The sequence below is a fragment of the Culex pipiens genome, chromosome 2, assembly GCF_016801865.2.
Source record: "Culex pipiens pallens isolate TS chromosome 2, TS_CPP_V2, whole genome shotgun sequence".
NCBI classification, from domain to species: domain Eukaryota; kingdom Metazoa; phylum Arthropoda; class Insecta; order Diptera; family Culicidae; genus Culex; species Culex pipiens.
This window is the reverse complement of record NC_068938.1, coordinates 66,946,883-66,968,500: the sequence shown is the minus strand read 5'-3', so window position 1 is coordinate 66,968,500 and position 21,618 is coordinate 66,946,883. Positions and strand designations below refer to the sequence as shown.

Sequence of the window (21,618 nt, the reverse complement as noted above, 5' to 3'; positions counted from 1 at the left end):
TTTTTTTTGATAAGGTCCTATAAACAAATGTAAACATTGAGTGTATCCCTTTCACACCTTATGTCAAAGTCCATCGGAGTAAGCGGGATACACTCAATGTTTACATTTGTTTATAGGACCTTATCAAAAAAAAGTCAAGAAATAAATCTCGCGGCAAGCATGCTTTTCAAAACAAAATAAAACCTTCCTCAGATTTTTTTTAAATTAGCTCATGTAGGTACAAAACAATTACCTTTTCTTCGTTTTAATTAACATATAATTACAAAATCTTCCAGAATGTCCACCCAAACCGCCTCTTACGATAGTGACGACGATGATTGCCGGCTTCCCGCCGACACGCTTGCCGTCCTTCAAGAATTTCTCAAGGAAAAAGAGCTTCGCGAGCAGGCGGAACAATCCCGGGAGAAAACCGGAACAGATTTTGAGGAAGATTGGGTTCGTTGGCCGTAAGAATCCCTAAAGACTCCCATAATTTCATAGGTTTAATTTTGATTTCAGCAATTGAGCCAATTTTGGTACAACACGAGCACAAAGGAAAAACTCGCCTCCGTTGTGAGACATTTCCGGAAAAGCCTCGGAGATGGCCTGCGGGTTGCGCTGCTGTCCGCTCCCTCGTTGTACCAGCACGTTAAGGCGGTGGCCGACAATGGTAAGTGGAAAGAATTGTTTTACTTTCAAATGTGTTGCGTCTTTTGGCGAAATTTTCAATCAAATCTGAGCAAAATCAATCATTTTAGTAACATTGTTCGAATATGACCAACGATTCGAATCGGTTGGAAGTGCGTTCCATCATTTTGACTACAAACGAGCCATTGAAGAGGACTATCTAGACGAATGCAAAGAAAGCTTCGATATAATTCTGGCGGATCCTCCCTTCCTGGCCGAGGAATGTATAGAAAAGTTGGGAATTGTGGTGAGGAAAATTGCCAAACCGGACTGCAAAGTGGTGCTCTGTTCCGGTTACGTGGTCCGCGAGTGGGCGGAAAAGCATTTAAAGTTGGAACTGTGCAAGTTTGAGCCGGAGCACGAACGGAATCTGGGCAACCAATTTTCCTCCTACGCAAATTTCAACTTAGACCAGGTGTTAGCAGAAGAATCGTGAGTTTATTTGGGTGTTGTTGAACAATATCAGACTCAGCTGAAGCGCTTACAAACCGCGAAGCAATTTAATGATCCGAAATGCATCCTTAAGAACATAATTTAAACCCGTCGCTTATAAATCTACTCCTTCTTGGCTTCGGTGCCGTTCTCCTTGGCCGTCGACGACTCGGTCCGCTTCTGCTGCACCAACTCCCGGAGGCTCTCTTCCTGCTCCCTCAGATTCTTCAGCAGAAATTCCTTGTTCTTCTCGCACTGGCCAATGAGTTCCTCAAAGTTGCTCTGCTTGGTCTTCATCTCGTCCGTCAGCGAGGGCACATCCGACAGGACGAACATCCGGCCAACCGACGCGTATACTTTGGTGTCGGCGTTCAGCTGCGAGACTTCCTTGTTGGTCAGCTCCACCCGCTGCTTCGATACCTTCAAACTGTCCGTCTTCATGTCCAGCAGGCGGATTTTCTTCGTGGACTCAATCTTGTTCACCTGCATCTCGGTGAAGGCCTAAAAAGGGGAAAACGTCAGCCAACGGAACGCAGATTCCGCACCTCCCGAGCGACTTTTACCTTTTTCAATTCCATGTCCATGGTTGTTGTGTGGGGATGAATACTTTTACGAACGAAGACACGGCCGATTGCTTCAAATTTCTAATTAATTTCGGAATAAACCGGGCATGTGTTGCCGAATGCTGAAAAGCCGATCTTTTTTCACTCGTTTTGGTGCGGCGATGAAAAGAAGATTGAAAGTTGAAAGGAAAGAAACTTCAAACCGCTGACAGCTGTCATGGTTTTGTTTGGAAAATGGGCGAGCATTTTTGAGGGGCTTGTTTTTCTATATTTTTAAGCTTCATTAAATATTTTTTTTTTTTTTAAATTAATGAATCATGCCTGGTTTTGTTTTAATCACGGCATGGCGGTAGCAAAATATTATAAATCGAGAACACCCATGGGAGATTTATGCGCAGAATGTTGTGTTTTACCTTCCCGATTTAGAATGTGTTCGATTCAAAATATTCTATCGGTGAAAATTGCGTTTTTCAGAAAAAAGTGTGTTTTTTCATGCTAATGGAGACGCATGGTACTAAATAAAAATTGGGTCCTAAAGCCCTATGTAAATTTTTATGTACAACGGTTAAAAACACGATTAAAACCTATTTCTGATCACTTTTTACCTTCTTCACCTTATTGAGGAAAGTGAAGTGAGGAAAGTAAAAAGTGCTCAGAATGAAATTTTTAGTAAAACCTCCTAGACCTACCTTCATTTGTACATATCGACTCAGAATCACCCGCTGAGCAAATGTCTGTATGTTTGGCTGTATGTAGACATGTGTATCAAACAATGTCACCGAAATATCTCGTCACTGGCTGAACCGATTTTGACTGTAGTGGCTTCATTCGATTCGTCGGAGCGGCCGTGGCTGACTGGTTACGGTGTTCGCTTTGTAAGCGAATGGTCCTGGGTTCGATTCCCATCTGCTCTCAACGAAAAAGTATAGGAAATATTAATCTTGAAACTCTGAACATGAACGAAAAATCAAAGTCGCTCGATTCGGGGTTCGATCCCCTGTCCTTTGGATTAGTAAGCAAAAATGCTAACCATTAGGCCATCACAGCTTGGTGAGCTATGACTGGAATTAGGAATACTGTTACTATAATTATATACGCGCTGGGTCCTTGTCCATTTGACAAGGGTTCGGAAGTTCTAAATAACGTTTGAATCCGATTGGTCCAAACGTTCTTCAGGGCGGGGCTTGTCGATAAAGTTGAAGTACCTCGCGCTCGGCTAGCCAGCGTAGAAATGGGTCACCGAAGCTCGGCAGAGCTAACACCTTCCAAATGCCTATGCGAGTTATTTGTATGTATAGAATGTAGATCTAAAAATACTTGGAAACAACTCAATTTGTAAGAAGTGGCCGCGTGGTCCCGTTTAGTTGGTTGCACACACACACACAGTGGCTTCATTCGATTCGTCTAGGGGTCCCATAAGTCCCTATTGAAATTTATAAGATTTTGTAAAGGGACCATCCATAAACTACGTGGACACTTTTTTGGGAATCTGTTATTTCCCTACCCCCCCCCCCCCCTCCTCGTAGACAATTGTCCATACAAAAAAAAAAATTTTTTTGTATGGATCGTAGACAATCGCCATAATATTGTACGATCAGTACCTAGCTGGACTCGGTCACTGGAAACGACCGGCGGCTCAGTGACCGACGAAATAGGGCCAGAATAAAAATGTCAAAATCTCTTCCCCCCTCACTTCGTCTCACCATCCAGCTGCAGATTTGTTGACAAACAAACGGAGCACGCGGTCGCATGATGGCGGCATCGAGCCAGAATTAGGGGTGATCATGTGATTAATAAAAATGAAAGTTTTGCCTTCCTCACCTTACTGAGGAAAGGCTATAAAATCACTCGAAAAATGAACTTCTTAATTTGACCTCGTAGACCCACCTTCACGTATACCTATCGACTCAGAATCAAATTCTGAGCAAATGTCTGTGTGTGTGTGTGTAGGGATGTGGGTCTGTGCACCAAAAAATATGCACTCGATTATCTCAGCACTGGCTTAACCGATTTGGACCGTTTTAGTCTCATTCGATTCGTCTTGGGGTCCCATAAGTTCCTATTGAAAATTATGAAGTTTAGTAAAGTACTTCAAAAGTTATGCTAGAAAAACGATTCTGGCGTATGTCCGGAAGATTGTAAAAAGGGTGGTTTTTGTAAGAAACCCTGTCATGTTATACATTTTCAGAAAGGTATTAAAAAGACCTTTCCAATGAGCCTAAAACATCAAGGATCTGACAATCCTATCAAAAGTTATTGGCACATAAGTGTTATTTATACACTTTTTGGAGGCCGGATCTCAGATATTTCAGTAAAAATGATGTCCGGGTCCATTATGCGACCCATCGTTAGTTAGATAATCGAAAGACCTTTCAAATGAGCCTAAAACATCAAGGATCTGACAACCCTATTAAAAGTTATTAACACTTAAGTGTTATTTATACACTTTTTAGAGGTTTGATTTCAGATATTGTGATAAAAATATTGTCTGAATCTTCCATGCGAACTATCGTTGGATAGGTTTTTTTTTATCAGACCTTGCCGATGAGCCAGAAATATTGATGGTCAGCGAACCATATCAAAAGAAATGAGTAATAAAGTTGATTTGTTAAACATGTTAAGGGGGAATGTTGCTATTTTTACTGAATGTATTGACTTTATGAATATGAGGAAGGCACCAACCACCTAAAGGTGGATTAAGTAACGTTTTTTCAAGAAAAATAATATTTTTCCGACCGAATAAAAAAATTGCGAGCAAGTTCAAACAATTTTTCCTGATGTTGGAGAAGTGATAAAAAAGCAAAATGTTAATCCATAATTTTTCTATAAATTGATTTTTTTTCACTCCAACTGGGAACCCCTAGGCCTATCCACGACCGTTTCCAATGACCGTGAGAAGATGCCAGAAAATCCAGCTACGAGCTAAATCCACAATATTAAAATTGTTAAAATTAATAACTTAAAAATTCAAAAAATTGCAAAGCACAAAAATGATGAACATTTTTCATCATCTTCGATAATATTATCGTCTGTCGATAACGATAATGGTTATCGTTTTTTAACGGTTGTAATAACGATAACGATAATGGTTATCGTTATCGTTATTTCGATAATTCTATCGCCGATAATGGACGATAACTCATTATTTAATTCTTTTTGAAATCGATTAATTCAATCAAATCATGGCGATAGGAAATTGTTCACAAAATATCGTATTTTTTGAAAGCACTCAAATTTTCATAATTGCAATATGGGTATTAAACGAAACGAAATTTTGTATGTTTTGTTCACATTGTTAAAGTATTTTTGTAAAATACAAAAAAAAATCACAAAATACCGTATTTTTCGCAAATTGGAGTTGTTTTTTGGAAAATACACAATTTGAATGTATGTATGAAGCATGCAAAATTTCGCATAGAATATTTTGAAAATTTTAGTATTTTCGAAAAAATACGGTATTTTGTAAAAAATTTAGTATTTTCCAACAAACTCTAATAAAGTGAAAAAAGCATACCAAATTTCGCTTCGTTTGGTACCCATATTGCAAATTATGAAAATTTGAGTACTTTCGAAAAATACGGTGTTCCGTGAAAATTTCTGTATTTTCAAATACACATACCGTAAACCGGGGTGACTTTGATAGGATTTCATTTTGTTTTTGGAATACTTTCCAACAGGTAAGGTTATTCTCAAGATTATTATTTTTAAAACATGTACTGGGGTAGGCCACACAAAGTCCATGCACTATTTTGGAAAAAAAGGTTTTTCAATAGTGTTTAGAAAAATAGTTACGTTAAAAATTCTTAGTTTGTAGGTTTTTGGTGCTACTGCTTTGGTGGCTTTTCCTACCGAATAAAAAATCAATCAATCAATCAATCAATTTATCGAGCCTCGATAATTTTATCGTTAACAACCTTGAATGGAGCGGACTGTCAAACTACCACTCGAATGGGGTACTCAATTTAAGAATTTTTAAGGATAAAGATTTTTTTAGAGCTATAGGACCCTTTTTAAAAATTTTAGGATTTGTAGATTTGAACTACGTGCGCATATATTGCGTGTACGTACACGAAAAGAAAGTGAGGTAAAATTTTGTTCGGCCAGCAAAATCAAATGGTGCGCAGCCATTCAAGAATAAAAAAAAAACATTTCATCATCAATTCTTAAACACAAAAAAAATAAACTTGATTTTACAAAACACTTTTTACAACATCAAGAATAAAATAAAACCATAAAAAGATATATTTTAAAGTTTTTTCTCGATTATTCGAAACCCTTACTATCATCATGGACGGGACACGAAGTCAAAAGGTTTGAATTTCAGAATTTCGAATTTCTGAAATTTTACAATGTAGGAATTGTTGCATTATTAAAAGTTTGGAACATTATTTTATAAATTTTAAATTTTTTTTAAACTTCATTATTTACTTTAAAAATACATTTATTCTCAAACAATATGCATGGTTGTAACTCTACTAAAAACGTTGTACGATGTATGGTAATCCGTGTTTAAAATCAATCTTATAAGTGTAAAGCAGTACGCGTATTTTTTTTAATGTTGGTGGACAGTGTCCACTGGTCCCGAGGAAGAAAAGCAGCTTAAAATCTCTCTAAAAATAAGTGGTTTTTTAAAATGTGCATTCGATTTGTAATGTTTTGTGTCGTTTCATTAAAAATACGCCTTTCTATCCAGACGTGCTAATAACTACGCAAGTTTTTTTTAAGGCACATGGTTCCTGCTGTGTGGTTTCAGTTGTGATGAGAAATGGAATGTGATTAAACTCGCACCCGGCGACTGGCGCGGGCACGTTTCGCTGCGATGACCACGGTCCAGATCCACAGGCCGATGCAGATCCACGTGCAGATAATGCCGATGATGAGCGAGGCGGCCGTGTTGATGCGTCCCTCGCGACGCCGATCCCAGGCCACGTCCTGGTGCAGATAGTCCATAAAGTCAAACACCGAGGAGCAGGACAGTCGGCCCTGGACGGCGGCCACAAGTGGACCGGTGGCGTGTATGTACTTGATGATTTCGTTCCGGTACTGCTTGCAGCTGGTCAGGAATCCGTCGAGGTACATGGCGGCGTGGACGAGCGTGAAGAGGGCCATGACGCTGCCGATGATGGCCACCGGGATCCAGTAGTACGGGCTGATGTCGTCCTCGTCGGTGACGTCGGTCTTGGTGGTCATGACGATCATGTCGCCAGATCTGCGGGGGGTTGGAGAAGGGTGGTTTGGCGAATTCTTATTGGAATCTTCTCTGTCCTTACCTTTGCCTGACCATTGCCGTCGAGGTGTTGCCTCTGGGCCTTCCGCAGCACACCCGAAAGACGTGGAATATCCCGAATATGAAGCAGAAGATAATGGGCAAAATGAGCCCATAAGTGGCCCAGTGGCAGTACGCGATGTGGCCACCCGTAAAGTACGTCGGCGTACTCAAGCCATTAAGGATGCATCCGCAGTTGGTCTCGACGCAAGTGTCCAGCACGTAACGCCAGTGATGCCATGACACGGCCGTCGAAATGCAGCAAATTATTGATAACGCCCCGATAAGAGGATACAGATAGGCTAGACGCTTCTCACTCTGGTATTCACCCATGGCTGAATCATACACCTCCTGTAGATTCCACTCCGGATTTGAACTCTTCCACGCGCACGAGATGCACCTTAGGGCGTATGCTGCAGTTCTTTTCAAATAATAGTAAAAAAGGAAGCCCAATCAAAACAAGCTCGCTTACGCTCAAAAGTACGCGCAAGAACTGGTTCTTCTTCAAGCGAGGAGCGACGCCACGATTATTGCACATAAACCATACACGTATTGCGCGGTTTTGTTCAGCGCTCTTACATTCACCACTATCCGCCGCGCGTGTTGTATTACATAAACACCCTTTACCTGGGCGAGCTATAGCTGCACGTGTTGGTGTGCGTTGCGCTCTCACACCTGTGACCAGAGTTTGAATGAATGGAATTGGTGCCTCACCTGAGCAGCGTGCGCGAGCTGGATTTAAACGTGAGCTAGATTGGAGTGGGATTTTGGAACTCGGACTTGGGGTAAACGAGATCAAGAGTCCAAAATTGTTCTGAAAATTAATATGTTGCACATGTAGAAATGGTTCAACGGTGACCTCGGTAACGATCTAACTCAATTTGTTTAATTGGTTTGGGGCACCGTGTCAAGAGCGCGATGCAACGAATGAGATCTGTGAATCTCCATTGGCTGACGATGTTGCAACCACTTGAATGCACCTCGGACATAACTGTATTTAATTTAGTCAAAAAAATTCTTAAATGTGATTTCGTTTTTATCAGTTTTTAGAAACTATTTCAATTGTTTTACAAAAGAAAGATAAAATAAATCATTTTATTTATTTTTTTACAGACATTTTCGGAAAACTTAACTGAATTAGTAGTTTATGCAACATGCTGCAAAAAGATGATTTTATTTCAGCACGAGTCGTACAGTTATCCTACGAGGCTATGCCGAGTTGGATAAATACGACGAGTGCTGAAAAAATCGAGTTTTGCAACGAGTTCCATACAACATTTTTTTGCAATAAATCTGAAAAAATAACCATTGTTTTCAAGGTTTTAAAGATAGAAAAAAAAAATGTGTTGACGTTCAAGAGTATGGCGATCTGGAAACATTTGAGCAATTCAATCTCAAAACAGGAAATTTTCTGAAATATTTTTATTCGACCTTTTCTGATATCAATGAAATTTTGTAGACATGTTATCCTAGACTTAGGATATCCTAAGTCTAAGGATAAGCCATTTTTGAGTAGATGCACTCGAGAATGGCATTAGAGAAGGACGTAAGCTATTTCATTTTTTTTTAGCATTGCGTAATTTAGATATTGCTGATGTATCTCGAAGCCGTTCAGGGTGACCACTCAAATTCTATTTTCAAATTTCCGACTTTTTTAGAAACTCAAATAATAGGTATTTCTTATCTAAAAAATAATTTCAAACAAAAAACTCTTCATAAAAAAGTCATTATTAACCATCGAAAAAAAAACTATATCAATTTAAAAATATCAAACTATTGACAATTTTATTTAAAATCAGAAACTTATCACAAATTCCTTAAAAAATGGAAGCACTCATTATTTGATTTAGAGTAGAAACTAAACAATTATTCTATGAAAAATTTACCAAAACCCTAACAATATTTACAATTTCGAAGTTTATTTTCGAAATTGGCAAACGTGTAGTTTTTAATACTTCCTTTCGACTGGAAATTTTATAGATAACTGATAAAGGTGACTAATTATAAAATTGCATTTTTAATTTATTTTTATTTATTGTAAATAAAAGAACGGGTTTAAAATGCAGGCCAAGGGTGCACTTATGATACTCGTCGGTTGATACCCAGGCGAGGAACATCCCGGAAGGAGCCCAACTACATCCGTAGTGCTGTTTGGACAAAACAGCATGGCTCTGGTTCCTTGCAAGTGTCCTATTTTCTTACCTCCACGTTGGCTTGGTTTAGTCATCATGATGACAAGTTGTAACCTAGCTGGTGGCCTGTGGAAACGGATCGTAAACCTTTGACCACCGCGGGTCAAAGTCGAGACGGCTAAAAGAAAGGGGCGCGACAATGTGGGAAAGGGAAGTAATTTGTGATTGTAGACGGTATTGTTTTGATTCGCAGTATGTTGAGTCAACTGCTGTGGATGTACCTGAAACATCGCACAACGGGGTTTCTCTTCTTTCCATTTCATCTACCACCTATCTTCTGTTTATTTTGTTTCACTGATTTTCTAACGCGGCTTCTGTTTACTATCCTCCATTTGATTTCGATTTTACTCATTTGATTCTCTTATTTCTCAACGCTTTTTCACTCTATTTTACCAATTGATGCTGCTGTAACATACTTTCTGCTTTCCCTTAATTTGGCAGCGATGTCAATTTTGTTTATCATGTGCCTTTTCTTTATTTGTCTATTTGAATAATTTTTCATCTGCCCTATAAATTGCCCTCAATACAATCTAAGCTTGTTTGTTACCTCTATTTATTAATTATTGTTAATTTCTTTATCTACTTCATAAATTACTATCTTTGATTCTATTGATTCTTCAGTATATTTCTTTCACTGTCCATTGTTTTCAATCTTCACCTTTTTCTTCAAACAAATGAGGTTCGAGCCCTTACTCAATTTTTGGAGTGATCAAAGAATTAACACAAATATTGCTATTGTACTTTTGAAAAACTTTTATAAAATGCTTAGGACCAAAAATTGTAACAAAACACCGCGACAAAAGAAATAGCAACAGATAAACACGACTCAACACTAGGAAAGATTTCAGGAGAAAACAAAACACAGTAAATAACAATAAGTTTTTGAATTCAAACTAAAAATAAAACAGCTTTTGCTTTAATGAAAGTTGATAGGCACACTATAAATGGTTAGGCGCTTATACTTACATCAAACCCTACGTAATGTACCACCCCCGGCCGAGTTAAAATGCGTAACCGGAAAAGAAGGTGTGCATGCCTGGCACGAACACTCAAAGCGTGTTCTAGCGTGCTGCTCGTACTGACTCAGAGCAAGGGTGAGATGTAGGTGTAAGGGCAGTGCGTGTTCGTCGGGAACCTAGTGCATAAGATCGGTCAAGGCCCGTTCTTACACTGAAAATTGCGAATTGCGAAATGCAATAATTGCAATGTGCTTTAAATGCGTTTTCTTACCTTAAGGCTAGTATGCAGATCAGAAGGAAAGGGGTCAAGAAACAGCTTTACTAACAGCAGAACAAAGGAGAGGGAGCAATTTCTTGGGGCTTTTCTTCACCCTCTCGGACTTGCTTGCGCTGCCGCTGCTGCCCATTTGATTTTTTTCTTGACCGGTTCCTTCCGAAGTGCATACCTTACATTAAAAGCCAAGAACATTGACCAAAAGTGGTCTGCAAGCCATTGTACGGGAGAGGAGTTTTTTCATAAATCTGCTCCTTTCGTTGTCCCGTCACGAAAAGAAATGGCTGGCAAAAACTCGAATTTCATTCAATTCTTTCAGTTCAAGGAGCAAAAGATTCGTTTTTTAATTTGTGATAATGTGTAGAAGAGCAAAAGTTTTTAAAAATCAAACTGGCAAAACTGTAGCGATTTTTGTAGTGTGCCTTTTAAAAGTCCAGTTTTACGATGTTGTCCCTTCACGCTACATTTTTATTTCAGGGGAAGCACAGGTACTATATGGTTCATTAGGCATGATATTTCTTTGTAAGAAAATCAATTATCTTTCCAAATATGCAATAACATTGGGGGGTTTCTTCTTTTATTTTGCCACTACAGCCAAAACGCTGAAAAAAACTTGGAATTTTTTTGAAAAGGAGCCGAAGAATCGGTCATATATAGAAACATGCTTGCTCACTTCCTATTTAGCAGTTAATCACTTGATTTCAGTTGAAAACACTTTTTATAAGCTGTAGTTGAATGTCAAAGTGCTGATATGGCATTAGAGGCACGATTTAATTAGATGCTGTTCCCCTACTATTGCAACTTGTTGCAAACAGTAGATTTTTTTCTTTAGTACGAGTCGTACAGTTATAAATGCAACGAGTACTTAAAAAAGGGTCTTACAGTTCCGCATAAACCCAACATAGCGGTTTTTGGCAAATAGAGTGCACAGTTTGAACAGAAAATTTCAAAAATTTTCAATAAAACCTTCACAACTTTTTCCCCTTATTTCCAAGGGACCATCCATAAACCACGTGAATACTTTTTTGAAATGTCAGACAACGCCCCCCACCCCCCGTAGAATGGCAGTCTATGGCGTAAAAGTTTTACGCATAATTGTCCCATGTAATGTTTTGACGATTTTGACTTTTTAGCATTTTTAAGTTTAGTTTGACGTATGCTTAAAAAAACACATAAAATCTAGTACTTTGTTCGGAAACTCATTGAAAACAACAAGTGACGAATGACCTCTCTAGGTTAAAGTCACGTTAATAAAATAAACAACAACATTAATAACAACACCAAGTCTGTTTGTCCCATCGTTAAACTTCTACGCATAATTGTCCCACCAAGTATTTTCTTTCACGGAATCATTACTTTTAAGAAGCATTGTGTCTTGCTTATCTGTTGTATAGCAAAAGGATTACCAATAAAAGTGATAAACTGCTAACTGGGGCGATTAGGGTCACATAGGGCGAATAGGAACCCATGGGACGCGTAGAAACTCAAAAAATTGTCGAAAAATTTCAATCGAGGTTTTCTCAGTTGCACTTTTTTGAACATTGGACAATCATGCGTAGAACGGCAGTAAAACATAAAAATTCTTGAAAATCAAAAAAATATTATCTTTGGGAAATTGAGTTATTGTCATAAAAAGTTAATACCTACAACTTTACCGAAGTCACCAAATTGAGCAGAAAATTCCTTCAAAATTTATAGATTTTCGTACCATTTTTGTATGGACAGCTGCCAACATTGTATGGAGACTTGTATGGGTAGAATAGAAGCCATTTTGTGTCGTTGGTATCTACGTGCGCATGTATTGCGTATGCTGGCTGATACAAAATTTAACCTCAATCTTTTTCGTGTACATACACGCAATATATGCGCACGTAGATAACTCTCTATTCCACAAAAGTCTTTTGTTGTTTTGAAAAAGCTGCTTTGACGTTTAGCGTTCATTCAACAAAATTCTTGATTTTCAAATCAACAAAACGTTTTGTTAATTCATAATGACATTTTTCTGCGTGCAGTTTCGTTCTCAGTATTCGTAACTTCCCAAGGAAACAAGATTAATTTGAGTTTCATTATAGTGCTATATTTTTCCAAGTCGTAGCGATTACCTTTTTTGTGGGCTGAAAAAATATTATAAAACATAAAAATCACAGCTAACAAGTGCTCCTAACATACATAATGGAACCTATTTTAGAGAAACACTTGTTTCCATAATCATTCCCAGGATTCTGACCGGCGGTGGCGGCGGCGGTACACAAACTAAAGAGTAATCTTTCGCTTTTTCAATGGCATCCAGCTCCGTTACGGCTCATGTGTGGTACACTTAGAATGTAGAATCTAGTCGAATAGTCCCTTAACATTACGCGCGCTTTTTCCCATTTTACAAGTATTGCGACCTTAGTTCCTTCAAGTTCTTCGAGCTACCACCGGTGATACCCCACAGCACGTACAATCCGCTGAGGGCCAGTCCAATTCCACCTCCGAGGGCACATTTCCGCAGACCGGCAGTCGATTTGTACAACAATCCAGTCGCACCTCCGGCCGCAATCGTATTTATCTCGTCGTCCTCGCCGCGAACAAACTGAAGCAACACGCCAAAGGCGGAATACATGACCGCGACCGTGCCCAGCGTGTTGGCCGTGGCCGCTCCCTGCTTCATGACGTGGTTCAGCAGCTGTGTCCGTCGGAGCTTGCCGGTTTGGTTTGCCAGGGCGGTTGCGCGCATTCCGTTGTAGAATCCGGCCATTCCACCGATGCCGGCGCCGATCATTGCGGACGATCCGATCTGTGAGAAGGCCAGTTCGAAGCGGCCTCGCTGCTTGGAGGCACCCTCCGGAAAGATAAACTCCGGCTGGCTCTGCAGGTACCGGGTGTCATAGTTGAGATACGGCGACAGCGGCTGAATCTGCTGGGAAGGAAGAGCTGCGGGGAGAGAAGAAGGAACACCAATCAAAACAAGCACGTTTCGGACAATCCACATTGCGTAACTACGCCGTCAGAATAACTCAGAAATTTCGAACTTACCGGGAGACGGGCCACCAAACGAAAGTGGTTTACTCAAGTAGTCGTCGCTCATTGTGGGCTGAGGGTGATTTTGCTACAATCTGAGTGTGAAATCGATAAAATTTGGTGAATTTTGATGCAATCGAAGGGCACACGATTTGCGAACTTTGTGAATGAATAATTTTGACAGATTGTAAAGATATTTAAACGTCAAGATACAGGGTGATCCTGAACTACAAGCACGCTGCCATTCGGCTGCGTCCGGATGTTTCTAAAAAATTTACATACACGTTTGTTTAAAACTGGTCAGAAGAGATTTAACAACAAGTTAGAAACTTAGAAATTTCTTCACATAACTTCGTAAAGTCACGGACGAAAAGTCGTAATAAAATAAAATTAATAAAAAAACACAAATGGCTCCGTAGAGTATGGATTGCAAGCTCTATGGCACGTGCATAAGCCACGTGGCCTTCAAATCAGAAATGTTCAACCCCCTTCCCCCATCCGTAGTTTTTCTCCATACAAAATAAATTTCAACATTTATATGGAGCGTGGTTTTGTTGAAAAAAAAAACTTGTAAATACAGTTTATTGACGTTTATGATTCGTCGTCGGTTGTATTTTAGACAAATAAGGGACTTAAGAACTTTTAACAAATTTTGATTTTTGGGACCCCCGAGCTGGGGTCCCCCATTTCCCGAAACACAAAATTTTAGGGAAAAAAAATCATTAATTATCGGTAGTATCATAAGTTAATTAATAACTGTAATAATAAGGCTAGGTAATTTTTCACGCTAAAAAATGTAATTTAAACGAGAACCACTATTCAAAAACATAAAAATTTCACGGTAATTAAACGGATCTGAAAAAATAAATCAAAATATCAAATTTAAAAACAAAATTCCGGAGTGATACGAGAAAGTCTAATCTATGGTAATTTCGCGTTTTTGAAATTTCGGGCGTGCACCATTCGTAGCGCCATCTTCGCTTAAAAATCTTCTTAAATCTTTAAAGTGCCAAATGAACAAAATACAATGTTTGGAATCAATTGTACTCATTATACTGAAAAAAAAAAAAATTAGACAATCATTTACTGTTGAGATAAATTTTTATTAGCATTGAAATATTTGAAATTGCAGGCCAAGGATTGATACCTAAGAGCATGCAATGGCACTGACCTTGTTGCGTGCTCTTCGGTTGACGTCCACGTAAGGAACATCCTGGAAGGAGCGTAACTAACTACATCCGTAGTTCTGTTAGATCATCCGAATTATCTTGATCAGAACGGTATAGCTCTGGTTCCTTGCGAGTGTCCTATTTTCTTACCTCCACGTTGGCTTGGTTTTCATGATGACCTAGCTGGTGGCCCGCGGGTCAGAGTCGAGACGGCTAAAAGAAAGGGGCGCGACAATGTGGGAATGGGAAGTAATTTGTGATTGTAGACGGTATTGTTTTGATTCGCAGTATGTTGAGTCAACTGCTGTGGATGTACCTGAAACATCGCACAACGGGGTTTCTCTTCTCTTATCTTCATTCTCAGCTACCACCTATCTCCTATTTTTATTTTGCTCTTCTGATTCCCAATTCTTTACTGATTCTTCTATTTAATATCCAACATTTGATTTTAATTTTACTAACTTTTGATTCTCTTATCTCTCAAAGCTTTTCCACTCTTTTCTATCAATTGATACTGCTGTAACAAACTTTGTTTTGTTTTTTTTTCCTTAAAAATATACTTTTCCTTAATGTACTAGTAATATCAAGTCTATTGATCATTCGCCTAATCTTTTTTGATTTTATTGCGAATTTATTTATTTGAATAATTCTTTATCTGTCCTATAAATTATCATTACTATAATCTAAGCTTGTTTTGTATCTCTATTTATTAACTATTGTCTAATTTTACATCTAATACATCTAGCTTCTCATTTTTATTCTTCAAAATACGCTCATCATTCTCTTGCTATTGATACTTGATTTTTATAAAACAAATTCTCTTTTACTGTCAATCTTTTTCAATCTTAACCCTTTTTTCAAACAAGTGAGGTTTGAGCCCTTACTCAATTTATGGAATGACTAAAGGATTAACACAAATATTACTATTGTACTTTTGAAAAACTTTTCTAAAATGCTTAGGACCAAAATATTGTAACAAAAAACCGCGACAAAAGAAATAGCACCAGATAAACAGACTCAACAATAGGAAAGATTCCAGGAGAAAACAAAACACAGTAAATAACAATTAGTTTTTGAATTCAAACTAAAAATAAAACAGTTTTTGCTTTAATGAAAGTTGATAGGCACACTATAAATGGTTAGGCGCTTATACTTACATCAAACCCTACTTAATGTACCACCCCCGGCCGAGTTAAAATGCGTAACCGGAAAAGAAGGTGTGCATGCCTGGCACGAACACTCAAAGCGTGTTCTAGCGTGCTGCTCGTACTGACTCAGAGCAAGGGTGAGATGTATGTGTAAGGGCAGTGCGTGTTCGTCGGGAACCTGGTGCATAAGATCGGTCAAGGCCCGTTCTTACACTGAAAATTGCGAATTGCGAGTTACGAATTATTTTGGAATTTTCTAATTTTTTTTTTTTTTGTATATTTATTAAATTGTTTTTGCCAATTTCGATCGTTATTCCTCGATCCATGATCGAGATTTCTGGATGAAAAAAATCCGATCGTAATTTCTGAAATTGAAGTCGTAATTCGTCGATGGTAGAACGAAATCTAGCAAATGAGAAATCTTGATCGTGAGTTTAGAACGATACGATCGAAATATTACGAATGAATGAAACACGTGAATGAAGAAAAAAAAAATCTAATTTTGTATCAAAGTTAACCAATCTATGCAAAGGTGAAAGGTTAATTTGATTCATACCTTGGCGAGTGTCGCCCAATCAACGATGATATCTGTCTTGTTCTCAAATTTGCAGAGCAAAAACCGTTTCTCGCGGAACCAAAATAGAGCTGTTTATATATTTTCCGTAGTAAGATAAAAATTTGTGAATTAAAAATAAACCGCATCACACGACCAAGAACTGGCCGCATTCATTTGCACGCAACAGATGCTAATACAACTTGGGAGAGATACTTTCACTTAGAATATGTGCAGTATGTGAAGGCTTTTGCTGGCACAGTAAAAAATTTCTTTTTGTTTTTTTTTGTAGCTTTTGAAAATTGTTTTGTTGGGATATTTGAAATTAAGTTGTGTAATATTTTAAAATGTTGTATTAAAATACTTTTTGTGGTGCCTATTGCAAACAGACTTAACTCGTGTAACGTGTAAACGTTCAAACAGTACTTAGTATAAGAAACCACTTCAGATCGTATCACACTGCTGCTGCTCCTTCATAATGTGTATGAATTCGCTTGTTCGTTTTGTTATTTTTTTCGCGCCTTGATAGCATGGTTCCCTTTTTTTTGTTCCTGCGCCACTCAGCGCTCAACGGACTTGGTGTCGCAAATCGGCGCGATAAAGAAATGTGCTAAACAGTACCACACACAACGTGATAAATAATCTTGCTGCACTGATGCTGCTGCTGCTGGGCAGCCCTCGACATTTTTTGCAGTATCGTGCCTGTAATATGTGGTGCGATGGGAAGGTATCGCAATAATAAGCTATTGATCGTTGCGGCGGTATTCGTGCTCGCTCTGTGGATATATGTAAGTTGAGCTTTTATCACGATTTGAATTATTATGGGGTTTTAATAGCGATTATTTTAAAATTTGCTAGGTTTCTAGAAAGAATGATAAAATTTCGAAACGACAGTACAATGTGATGGTTTGGTGGAGTCCTTACAAAAAACATCACATTGATTATCACCGAAAATGTGGGCAGATCGAATGTCGTTTCTCTAGTGATCGTGAAGCTAGTAAGGATGATTATTTTATGGTAATTATCGTTTAATTATTTAATAGTTTAGATTAATAAGTTGTCGTTGCAGGGTTATTTATTTGATGGTGCTAAAATTACCTTGAATGATTTACCCAAAACACGAAAGTATGACGAATACTGGGCATTATATTATGACTCATCGCCGAAAGATGTGCCTTTTCTACTACAAAGTATTCATCTGTTCAACTTTACTTCGTCATTTAGTAGATATAGCGATATACCGCTGACGCTGCAGCCATTTACGAGTCTTGAGGAACTCATCAATTACAAGCTCATGTACACGTACGGGCAAAAGTCGGCGTTTCAGAAAAATATAAAGTTGGCGCCAATTTTGTACCTACAATCCCACTGTAATACTCTCACAGGTCGAGAACTTTACGTTCAACAACTCGGACGTCACATTGCCATCGATTCCTATGGGGCATGTCTTAAGAATAAAAGCCTACCTGCGAACATCGAAGACGACGCAACAAATCCTAGAGATATCAGAAACTTTTATGATTTCGTCTCCAAGTACAAATTTATGATTGTTTACGAGGACGTGGCTTGCGAAGATTACATTTCTTCTAAATTTTGGAAATCTTTAACGTTAGGCGTTGTACCGATCTACTTTGGAGCAACAAATATCAGAGTAAGTTCACCACAATCCACCCAAAACCCCCCACTAAAAACAAATCACACAATATTCACAGAACTATCTGCCAAACCCCGGATCCGCCATTCTAGTCGAAGACTTTGCCAAACCAGCTGACCTCGCCCAGTTCATCCAAAAAGTGTCCAACAGCGAGGAGTCCTACACCAGCTTTCTCCTGCACAAAACGGTGGACTTTTACCCCATCACGAACCAACCGCTGGTAGATTACCTCTTCCGGCAGGACATTCAGTACGTGGAGAATCGAAAGGCGCGAACCATCGCCGAATTCGAGTGTTACGTGTGCGCGCAAAGTTCGGCGGGGCTGCAAAAACAGGCCGCGGAGCGAGAATTCACCTGCAAGCTGCCACACTTTCCGCCGGGGAATGTTACGCACAAAGCGATGCCACGTGTTCAGAGTTTTATCGAGCAAGTCAGGGCGGAAGCAGCCGAGGTGGAGAAGATGATTGAGTTCATTGGATAAAAGAACACAATTAGGTTTTACAAATTAAGTTTTTAATAAAGATTGAAATTCAGTCAAACTTAAGACAATATACGGAATACTTTAAACTCGAAACCGGTCAAGAAAAAAAAAACAAATGGGCAGCAGCGGCAGCGCAAGCAAGTCAGAGAGGGTGAAGAAAAGCCCCAAGAAATCGCTTCCTCTCCTTTGTTCTGCTGTTCATAAAGCTGTTTCTTGACCCCTTTCCTTCCGATCTGCATACTAGCCTTTAAACAACAAAAAACCTAACAGACATTTAAAAACATTTATTTCCGGAAAAGATCAGAGAAAACGTTTCAAAAACCACTATAAACATAAAAAATAATTAAAAAAAAGTAATCTTGATGCAAATTTTTCCATATTAATTACATAAATGGTTGACCGAAACTAAATAATAGATTTGTTTACAGTTGCTGATAAAATCACGCATGTTTATTTAAAAAAAATGTGTTGTTATTGATTTATTATTATAAAATATCATTTAAAACTGCATTTATGATGCTTCAGTTAACTGCCCATAATTGAAAATTCGGCTATTATGCCAAATCAAGTATTCCGAGAAAAACGCGTTTTAGTGTTTGTCACAAAATTCCCATCAAGGCTATTTCCCATAAGAGTGGCATATTAGCCGTTTGGTTTTTCGCATCGGCAGCCAAGTCTGAACACTATTTCAGTAAAATTCAAGTTCCAGAAGATGCGTTGGAACATCCTCTACCACCTGGTGCTAATATCTCGTTTTTGTAAAAAGTGGATATTAGCCGTTTTTTCAATGGTGGGCAGTTAAGTACAATCAACTATAGTTTTGATTAATTATAAATTTTTACGGCTTCAGCATTTTCGGTGCTTTTAACATGAAAACAGCTATATTTATACTCATAATTGAAAAAATATGCGTTTAGGTTGATAACAACAAGCATTTATTGTATGTTTTAGAGAAACTTTTGCTTGAATACACAGTTTTCTTCATATTTGAAGGTTAAATTTGCAGGGGTCCACTTTTGGAAAAGTTTGGATTTCGTTGTATATTGGACCCCCTAATTTTTGCTCGAAAAAGGCAGTTCTTCGCTTTATTTAAGTAAAGATCCTTAAACTTACATTATTTCGACTTGCTGAAGTTAAATAATCAGTCAAAAAAATGATTGGATGGTTAATTCAATCATAAAATATAAATGCAGTTTTGTTGTGAAAATGCTAGTGGCCATGGCTGATTTCAGATGTCGAACTCAAAACACTTATTTTGGTGAAAAGGACAATTCAATGTCAGTCAACATTGTTTTAAATGATGCTGAACATGCCAAATAAAAGATTTGTAGACAACAACACGCTTGAAATTGTGATTTTATTGAATTTTTCATCAAAAACCCTTCAGAGGGTCCACTATAGGAAAGGGGTCCACTAATGGATAATGATTTTTTGAAAAAAGTAGTTATAGCGAAAAATGACGAAAATTGCCATTTTTCGGACCACTCTAACACGGCGTAGGTCACCCTAATGGCCAAACAAAAAATGCGGGTCTAATAATTTTGGCCAAGGAACCCCCAGAAAAATTTTGAGCCCTCAAAACTCACGTGATACATTGTCAGAGAAGCAGTCGATGGGGCGGTCTGTATCACTCGAGTAGCCAGCGCCGGTATTGGTCAGTAGGAAAGTTGCGAAACGAGGAAATGTAGCTCCAACTGATCTTCAGCGGCACGTGGATGTAACTTCTGCCAGCCCTGGTCAATGAAGGAGTAGCAAACAACCATACAAACATTTTAGGCTGATTTGGATGTTTGGTTAAGAATCGTTACGTTTTTGAGATATCAGCATTTGAATAAAGAATAATTTAGGTGACATTCGACAAACTTCAATTTTCGATTTTGCCGTTTTTCAGTGCCTCTAACTCAGGAACTAAAAAATAATAATCATCGACGTTTCTTAATTTTTTTAGAGGTTTTTGGCACTTAAAGTACTTTCCGGTTGAATATTCGCTTTTACAACATTTTTTTTAAATAAAATTCGTGAAGGACAACTTAACTTTTCTTAAACTGAGTTTAACAAAAGATTGAAAGAAGAAGATATTAAAGTAAGTTGCGACAAAAACTTTAAAAAATATTTGCAATGGCCCAATTTTAAGACATAATTAAATAATTCCTCAGCAGTGCACGAATAATGATTCAGCAAGAAACAAAATATAAAAATTGAAATTACAAGCCATAGTCTCAACAATTGTAATAAAAAAAAGTTACTTAATCCACCTTTAAGGCTAGTACGCAGATCGGAAGAAAAGGGGTCAAGAAACAGCTTTACGGACGGCAGAACAAAAAAGAGGGAACGTTTTCTTGGGCCTTTTCTTCACCCTCTCTGGCTTGCTTTCGCTACCGCTGCTGCCCATTTGAAATTTTCCTTGACCGGTTCCTTCCGAAGTGCATACCTTACATTAGGTGGTTGGTGCCTTCCACAGATTCATATATCGAACACTTGAGTGTTCATAACTTTTGATAGGATTGTCAGATCTTCAATCTTTTAGATGCAATGGAAAGGTTTTTTGATTACCCATCCAACGGGGGGTCGCATGACAGATCCGGACAACGTTTTCATCAAAATATCTGAGACCCGGCCTCTAAAAAGAGTATAAATAACACTTAAGTGCATATAACTTTTGATAGCATTGTCAGATCTTTAATGTTTTGGGCTCTTTAAAAAGGTATTTTTAAATACCTTTCTGAAAATGTATAGCAAAACAGGTTCTCTTACAAATACCACCGTTTCTAAATCTTCCGGACTTTTGTCAAATCGTATTTTTAGCGTAACTTGTAAAGTACCTTACTAAACTTCATAATTTTCAATACCGCAAGACGAATCGAATGAGCTCAAAACGGTTAAATTCGGTTCAGCCAGTGCCGATATAATTGAGTGAGAATTTTTCGGTGCACACATTTGTTCAGTTTTTGATTCTGAGTCGATATGTATACGTGAAGGTGGGCCTAGGTAGTCAAATTAGGAAGTTAATTTTTTGAGTGATTTTTCGGTTTTTAAATTCAAAGTTTTTTTTAAATAAACCCAAACATGCTTAAAATGATTCTAAAAGCAAGGGATGTATTTTGAATTGATTTCAGTTGATTGCACCTGAGTTTTCATTGAATATTCGAAGTTTTTTGGAAAAAAAAATATTTTGTCTGCGTCCTGATTTTTCGGTGATTTAAAAAAAATATTTGTACCATCCAAATATTTTTTTTGTTTTGTTAAACTTGTAAATCT

The 21,618-nt window shown here is 38.2% G+C and overlaps 5 protein-coding genes across 5 annotated transcripts; 2 read left to right on the top strand and 3 right to left on the bottom strand.

Moving 5' to 3' along the window:
- Window positions 1-275: 275 nt before the first annotated feature.
- On the top strand, window positions 276-1,155 carry LOC120414105 (protein-lysine N-methyltransferase CG9154). Its single transcript, XM_039575129.2, has 3 exons — window positions 276-435; window positions 499-649; window positions 738-1,155. The coding sequence occupies exons 1-3, from the start codon at window positions 277-279 to the stop codon at window positions 1,100-1,102; spliced, it is 675 nt and encodes a 224-aa protein (XP_039431063.1). The 5' UTR covers window position 276; the 3' UTR covers window positions 1,103-1,155.
- LOC120414106 (prefoldin subunit 1) lies at window positions 1,085-1,845 on the bottom strand. Its single transcript, XM_039575130.2, has 2 exons — window positions 1,662-1,845; window positions 1,085-1,599 (listed from the first exon to the last, which is right to left on the bottom strand). Exons 1-2 carry the CDS (start codon window positions 1,680-1,682, stop codon window positions 1,222-1,224), a joined length of 399 nt encoding a protein of 132 aa, XP_039431064.1. The 5' UTR covers window positions 1,683-1,845; the 3' UTR covers window positions 1,085-1,221.
- Window positions 1,846-6,092: 4,247 nt separating this feature from the next.
- LOC120414109 (uncharacterized) lies at window positions 6,093-7,511 on the bottom strand. The gene is made up of 2 exons (XM_039575134.2): window positions 6,932-7,511; window positions 6,093-6,870 (listed from the first exon to the last, which is right to left on the bottom strand). Exons 1-2 carry the CDS (start codon window positions 7,258-7,260, stop codon window positions 6,438-6,440), a joined length of 762 nt encoding a protein of 253 aa, XP_039431068.1. The 5' UTR covers window positions 7,261-7,511; the 3' UTR covers window positions 6,093-6,437.
- A 4,896-nt stretch (window positions 7,512-12,407) lies between these two features.
- LOC120414107 (mitochondrial import inner membrane translocase subunit Tim23) lies at window positions 12,408-13,543 on the bottom strand. The gene is made up of 2 exons (XM_039575131.2): window positions 13,371-13,543; window positions 12,408-13,268 (listed from the first exon to the last, which is right to left on the bottom strand). Exons 1-2 carry the CDS (start codon window positions 13,420-13,422, stop codon window positions 12,727-12,729), a joined length of 594 nt encoding a protein of 197 aa, XP_039431065.1. The 5' UTR covers window positions 13,423-13,543; the 3' UTR covers window positions 12,408-12,726.
- Window positions 13,544-16,677: 3,134 nt separating this feature from the next.
- Window positions 16,678-18,428, top strand: LOC120414103 (alpha-(1,3)-fucosyltransferase B). The gene is made up of 4 exons (XM_039575127.2): window positions 16,678-17,013; window positions 17,084-17,242; window positions 17,295-17,876; window positions 17,938-18,428. Exons 1-4 carry the CDS (start codon window positions 16,945-16,947, stop codon window positions 18,358-18,360), a joined length of 1,233 nt encoding a protein of 410 aa, XP_039431061.1. The 5' UTR covers window positions 16,678-16,944; the 3' UTR covers window positions 18,361-18,428.
- The last annotated feature ends 3,190 nt before the right edge of the window (window positions 18,429-21,618 follow it).

Bases quoted from the DNA above. Each gene is read 5' to 3' on its own strand.
- LOC120414107 (XM_039575131.2), bottom strand. From the start codon at position 13,422: ATGAGCGACGACTACTTGAGTAAACCACTTTCGTTTGGTGGCCCGTCT. The intron at 13,269-13,370 runs GTAAGTTCGAAA...CTCTCCCCGCAG, and splicing joins GTTTGGTGGCCCGTCTCCCG to CTCTTCCTTCCCAGCAGATT.
- LOC120414106 (XM_039575130.2), bottom strand. From the start codon at position 1,682: ATGGACATGGAATTGAAAAAG. The intron at 1,600-1,661 runs GTAAAAGTCGCT...TCCCCTTTTTAG, and splicing joins TGGACATGGAATTGAAAAAG to GCCTTCACCGAGATGCAGGT.
- LOC120414109 (XM_039575134.2), bottom strand. From the start codon at position 7,260: ATGGGTGAATACCAGAGTGAGAAGCGTCTAGCCTATCTGTATCCTCTT. The intron at 6,871-6,931 runs GTAAGGACAGAG...AACCCCCCGCAG, and splicing joins ACGGCAATGGTCAGGCAAAG to ATCTGGCGACATGATCGTCA.
- LOC120414103 (XM_039575127.2), top strand. From the start codon at position 16,945: ATGGGAAGGTATCGCAATAATAAGCTATTGATCGTTGCGGCGGTATTC. The intron at 17,243-17,294 runs GTAATTATCGTT...TTGTCGTTGCAG, and splicing joins GTAAGGATGATTATTTTATG to GGTTATTTATTTGATGGTGC. The intron at 17,877-17,937 runs GTAAGTTCACCA...CAATATTCACAG, and splicing joins TTGGAGCAACAAATATCAGA to AACTATCTGCCAAACCCCGG.
- LOC120414105 (XM_039575129.2), top strand. From the start codon at position 277: ATGTCCACCCAAACCGCCTCTTACGATAGTGACGACGATGATTGCCGG. The intron at 436-498 runs GTTCGTTGGCCG...TTTTGATTTCAG, and splicing joins CAGATTTTGAGGAAGATTGG to CAATTGAGCCAATTTTGGTA. The intron at 650-737 runs GTAAGTGGAAAG...CAATCATTTTAG, and splicing joins TAAGGCGGTGGCCGACAATG to TAACATTGTTCGAATATGAC.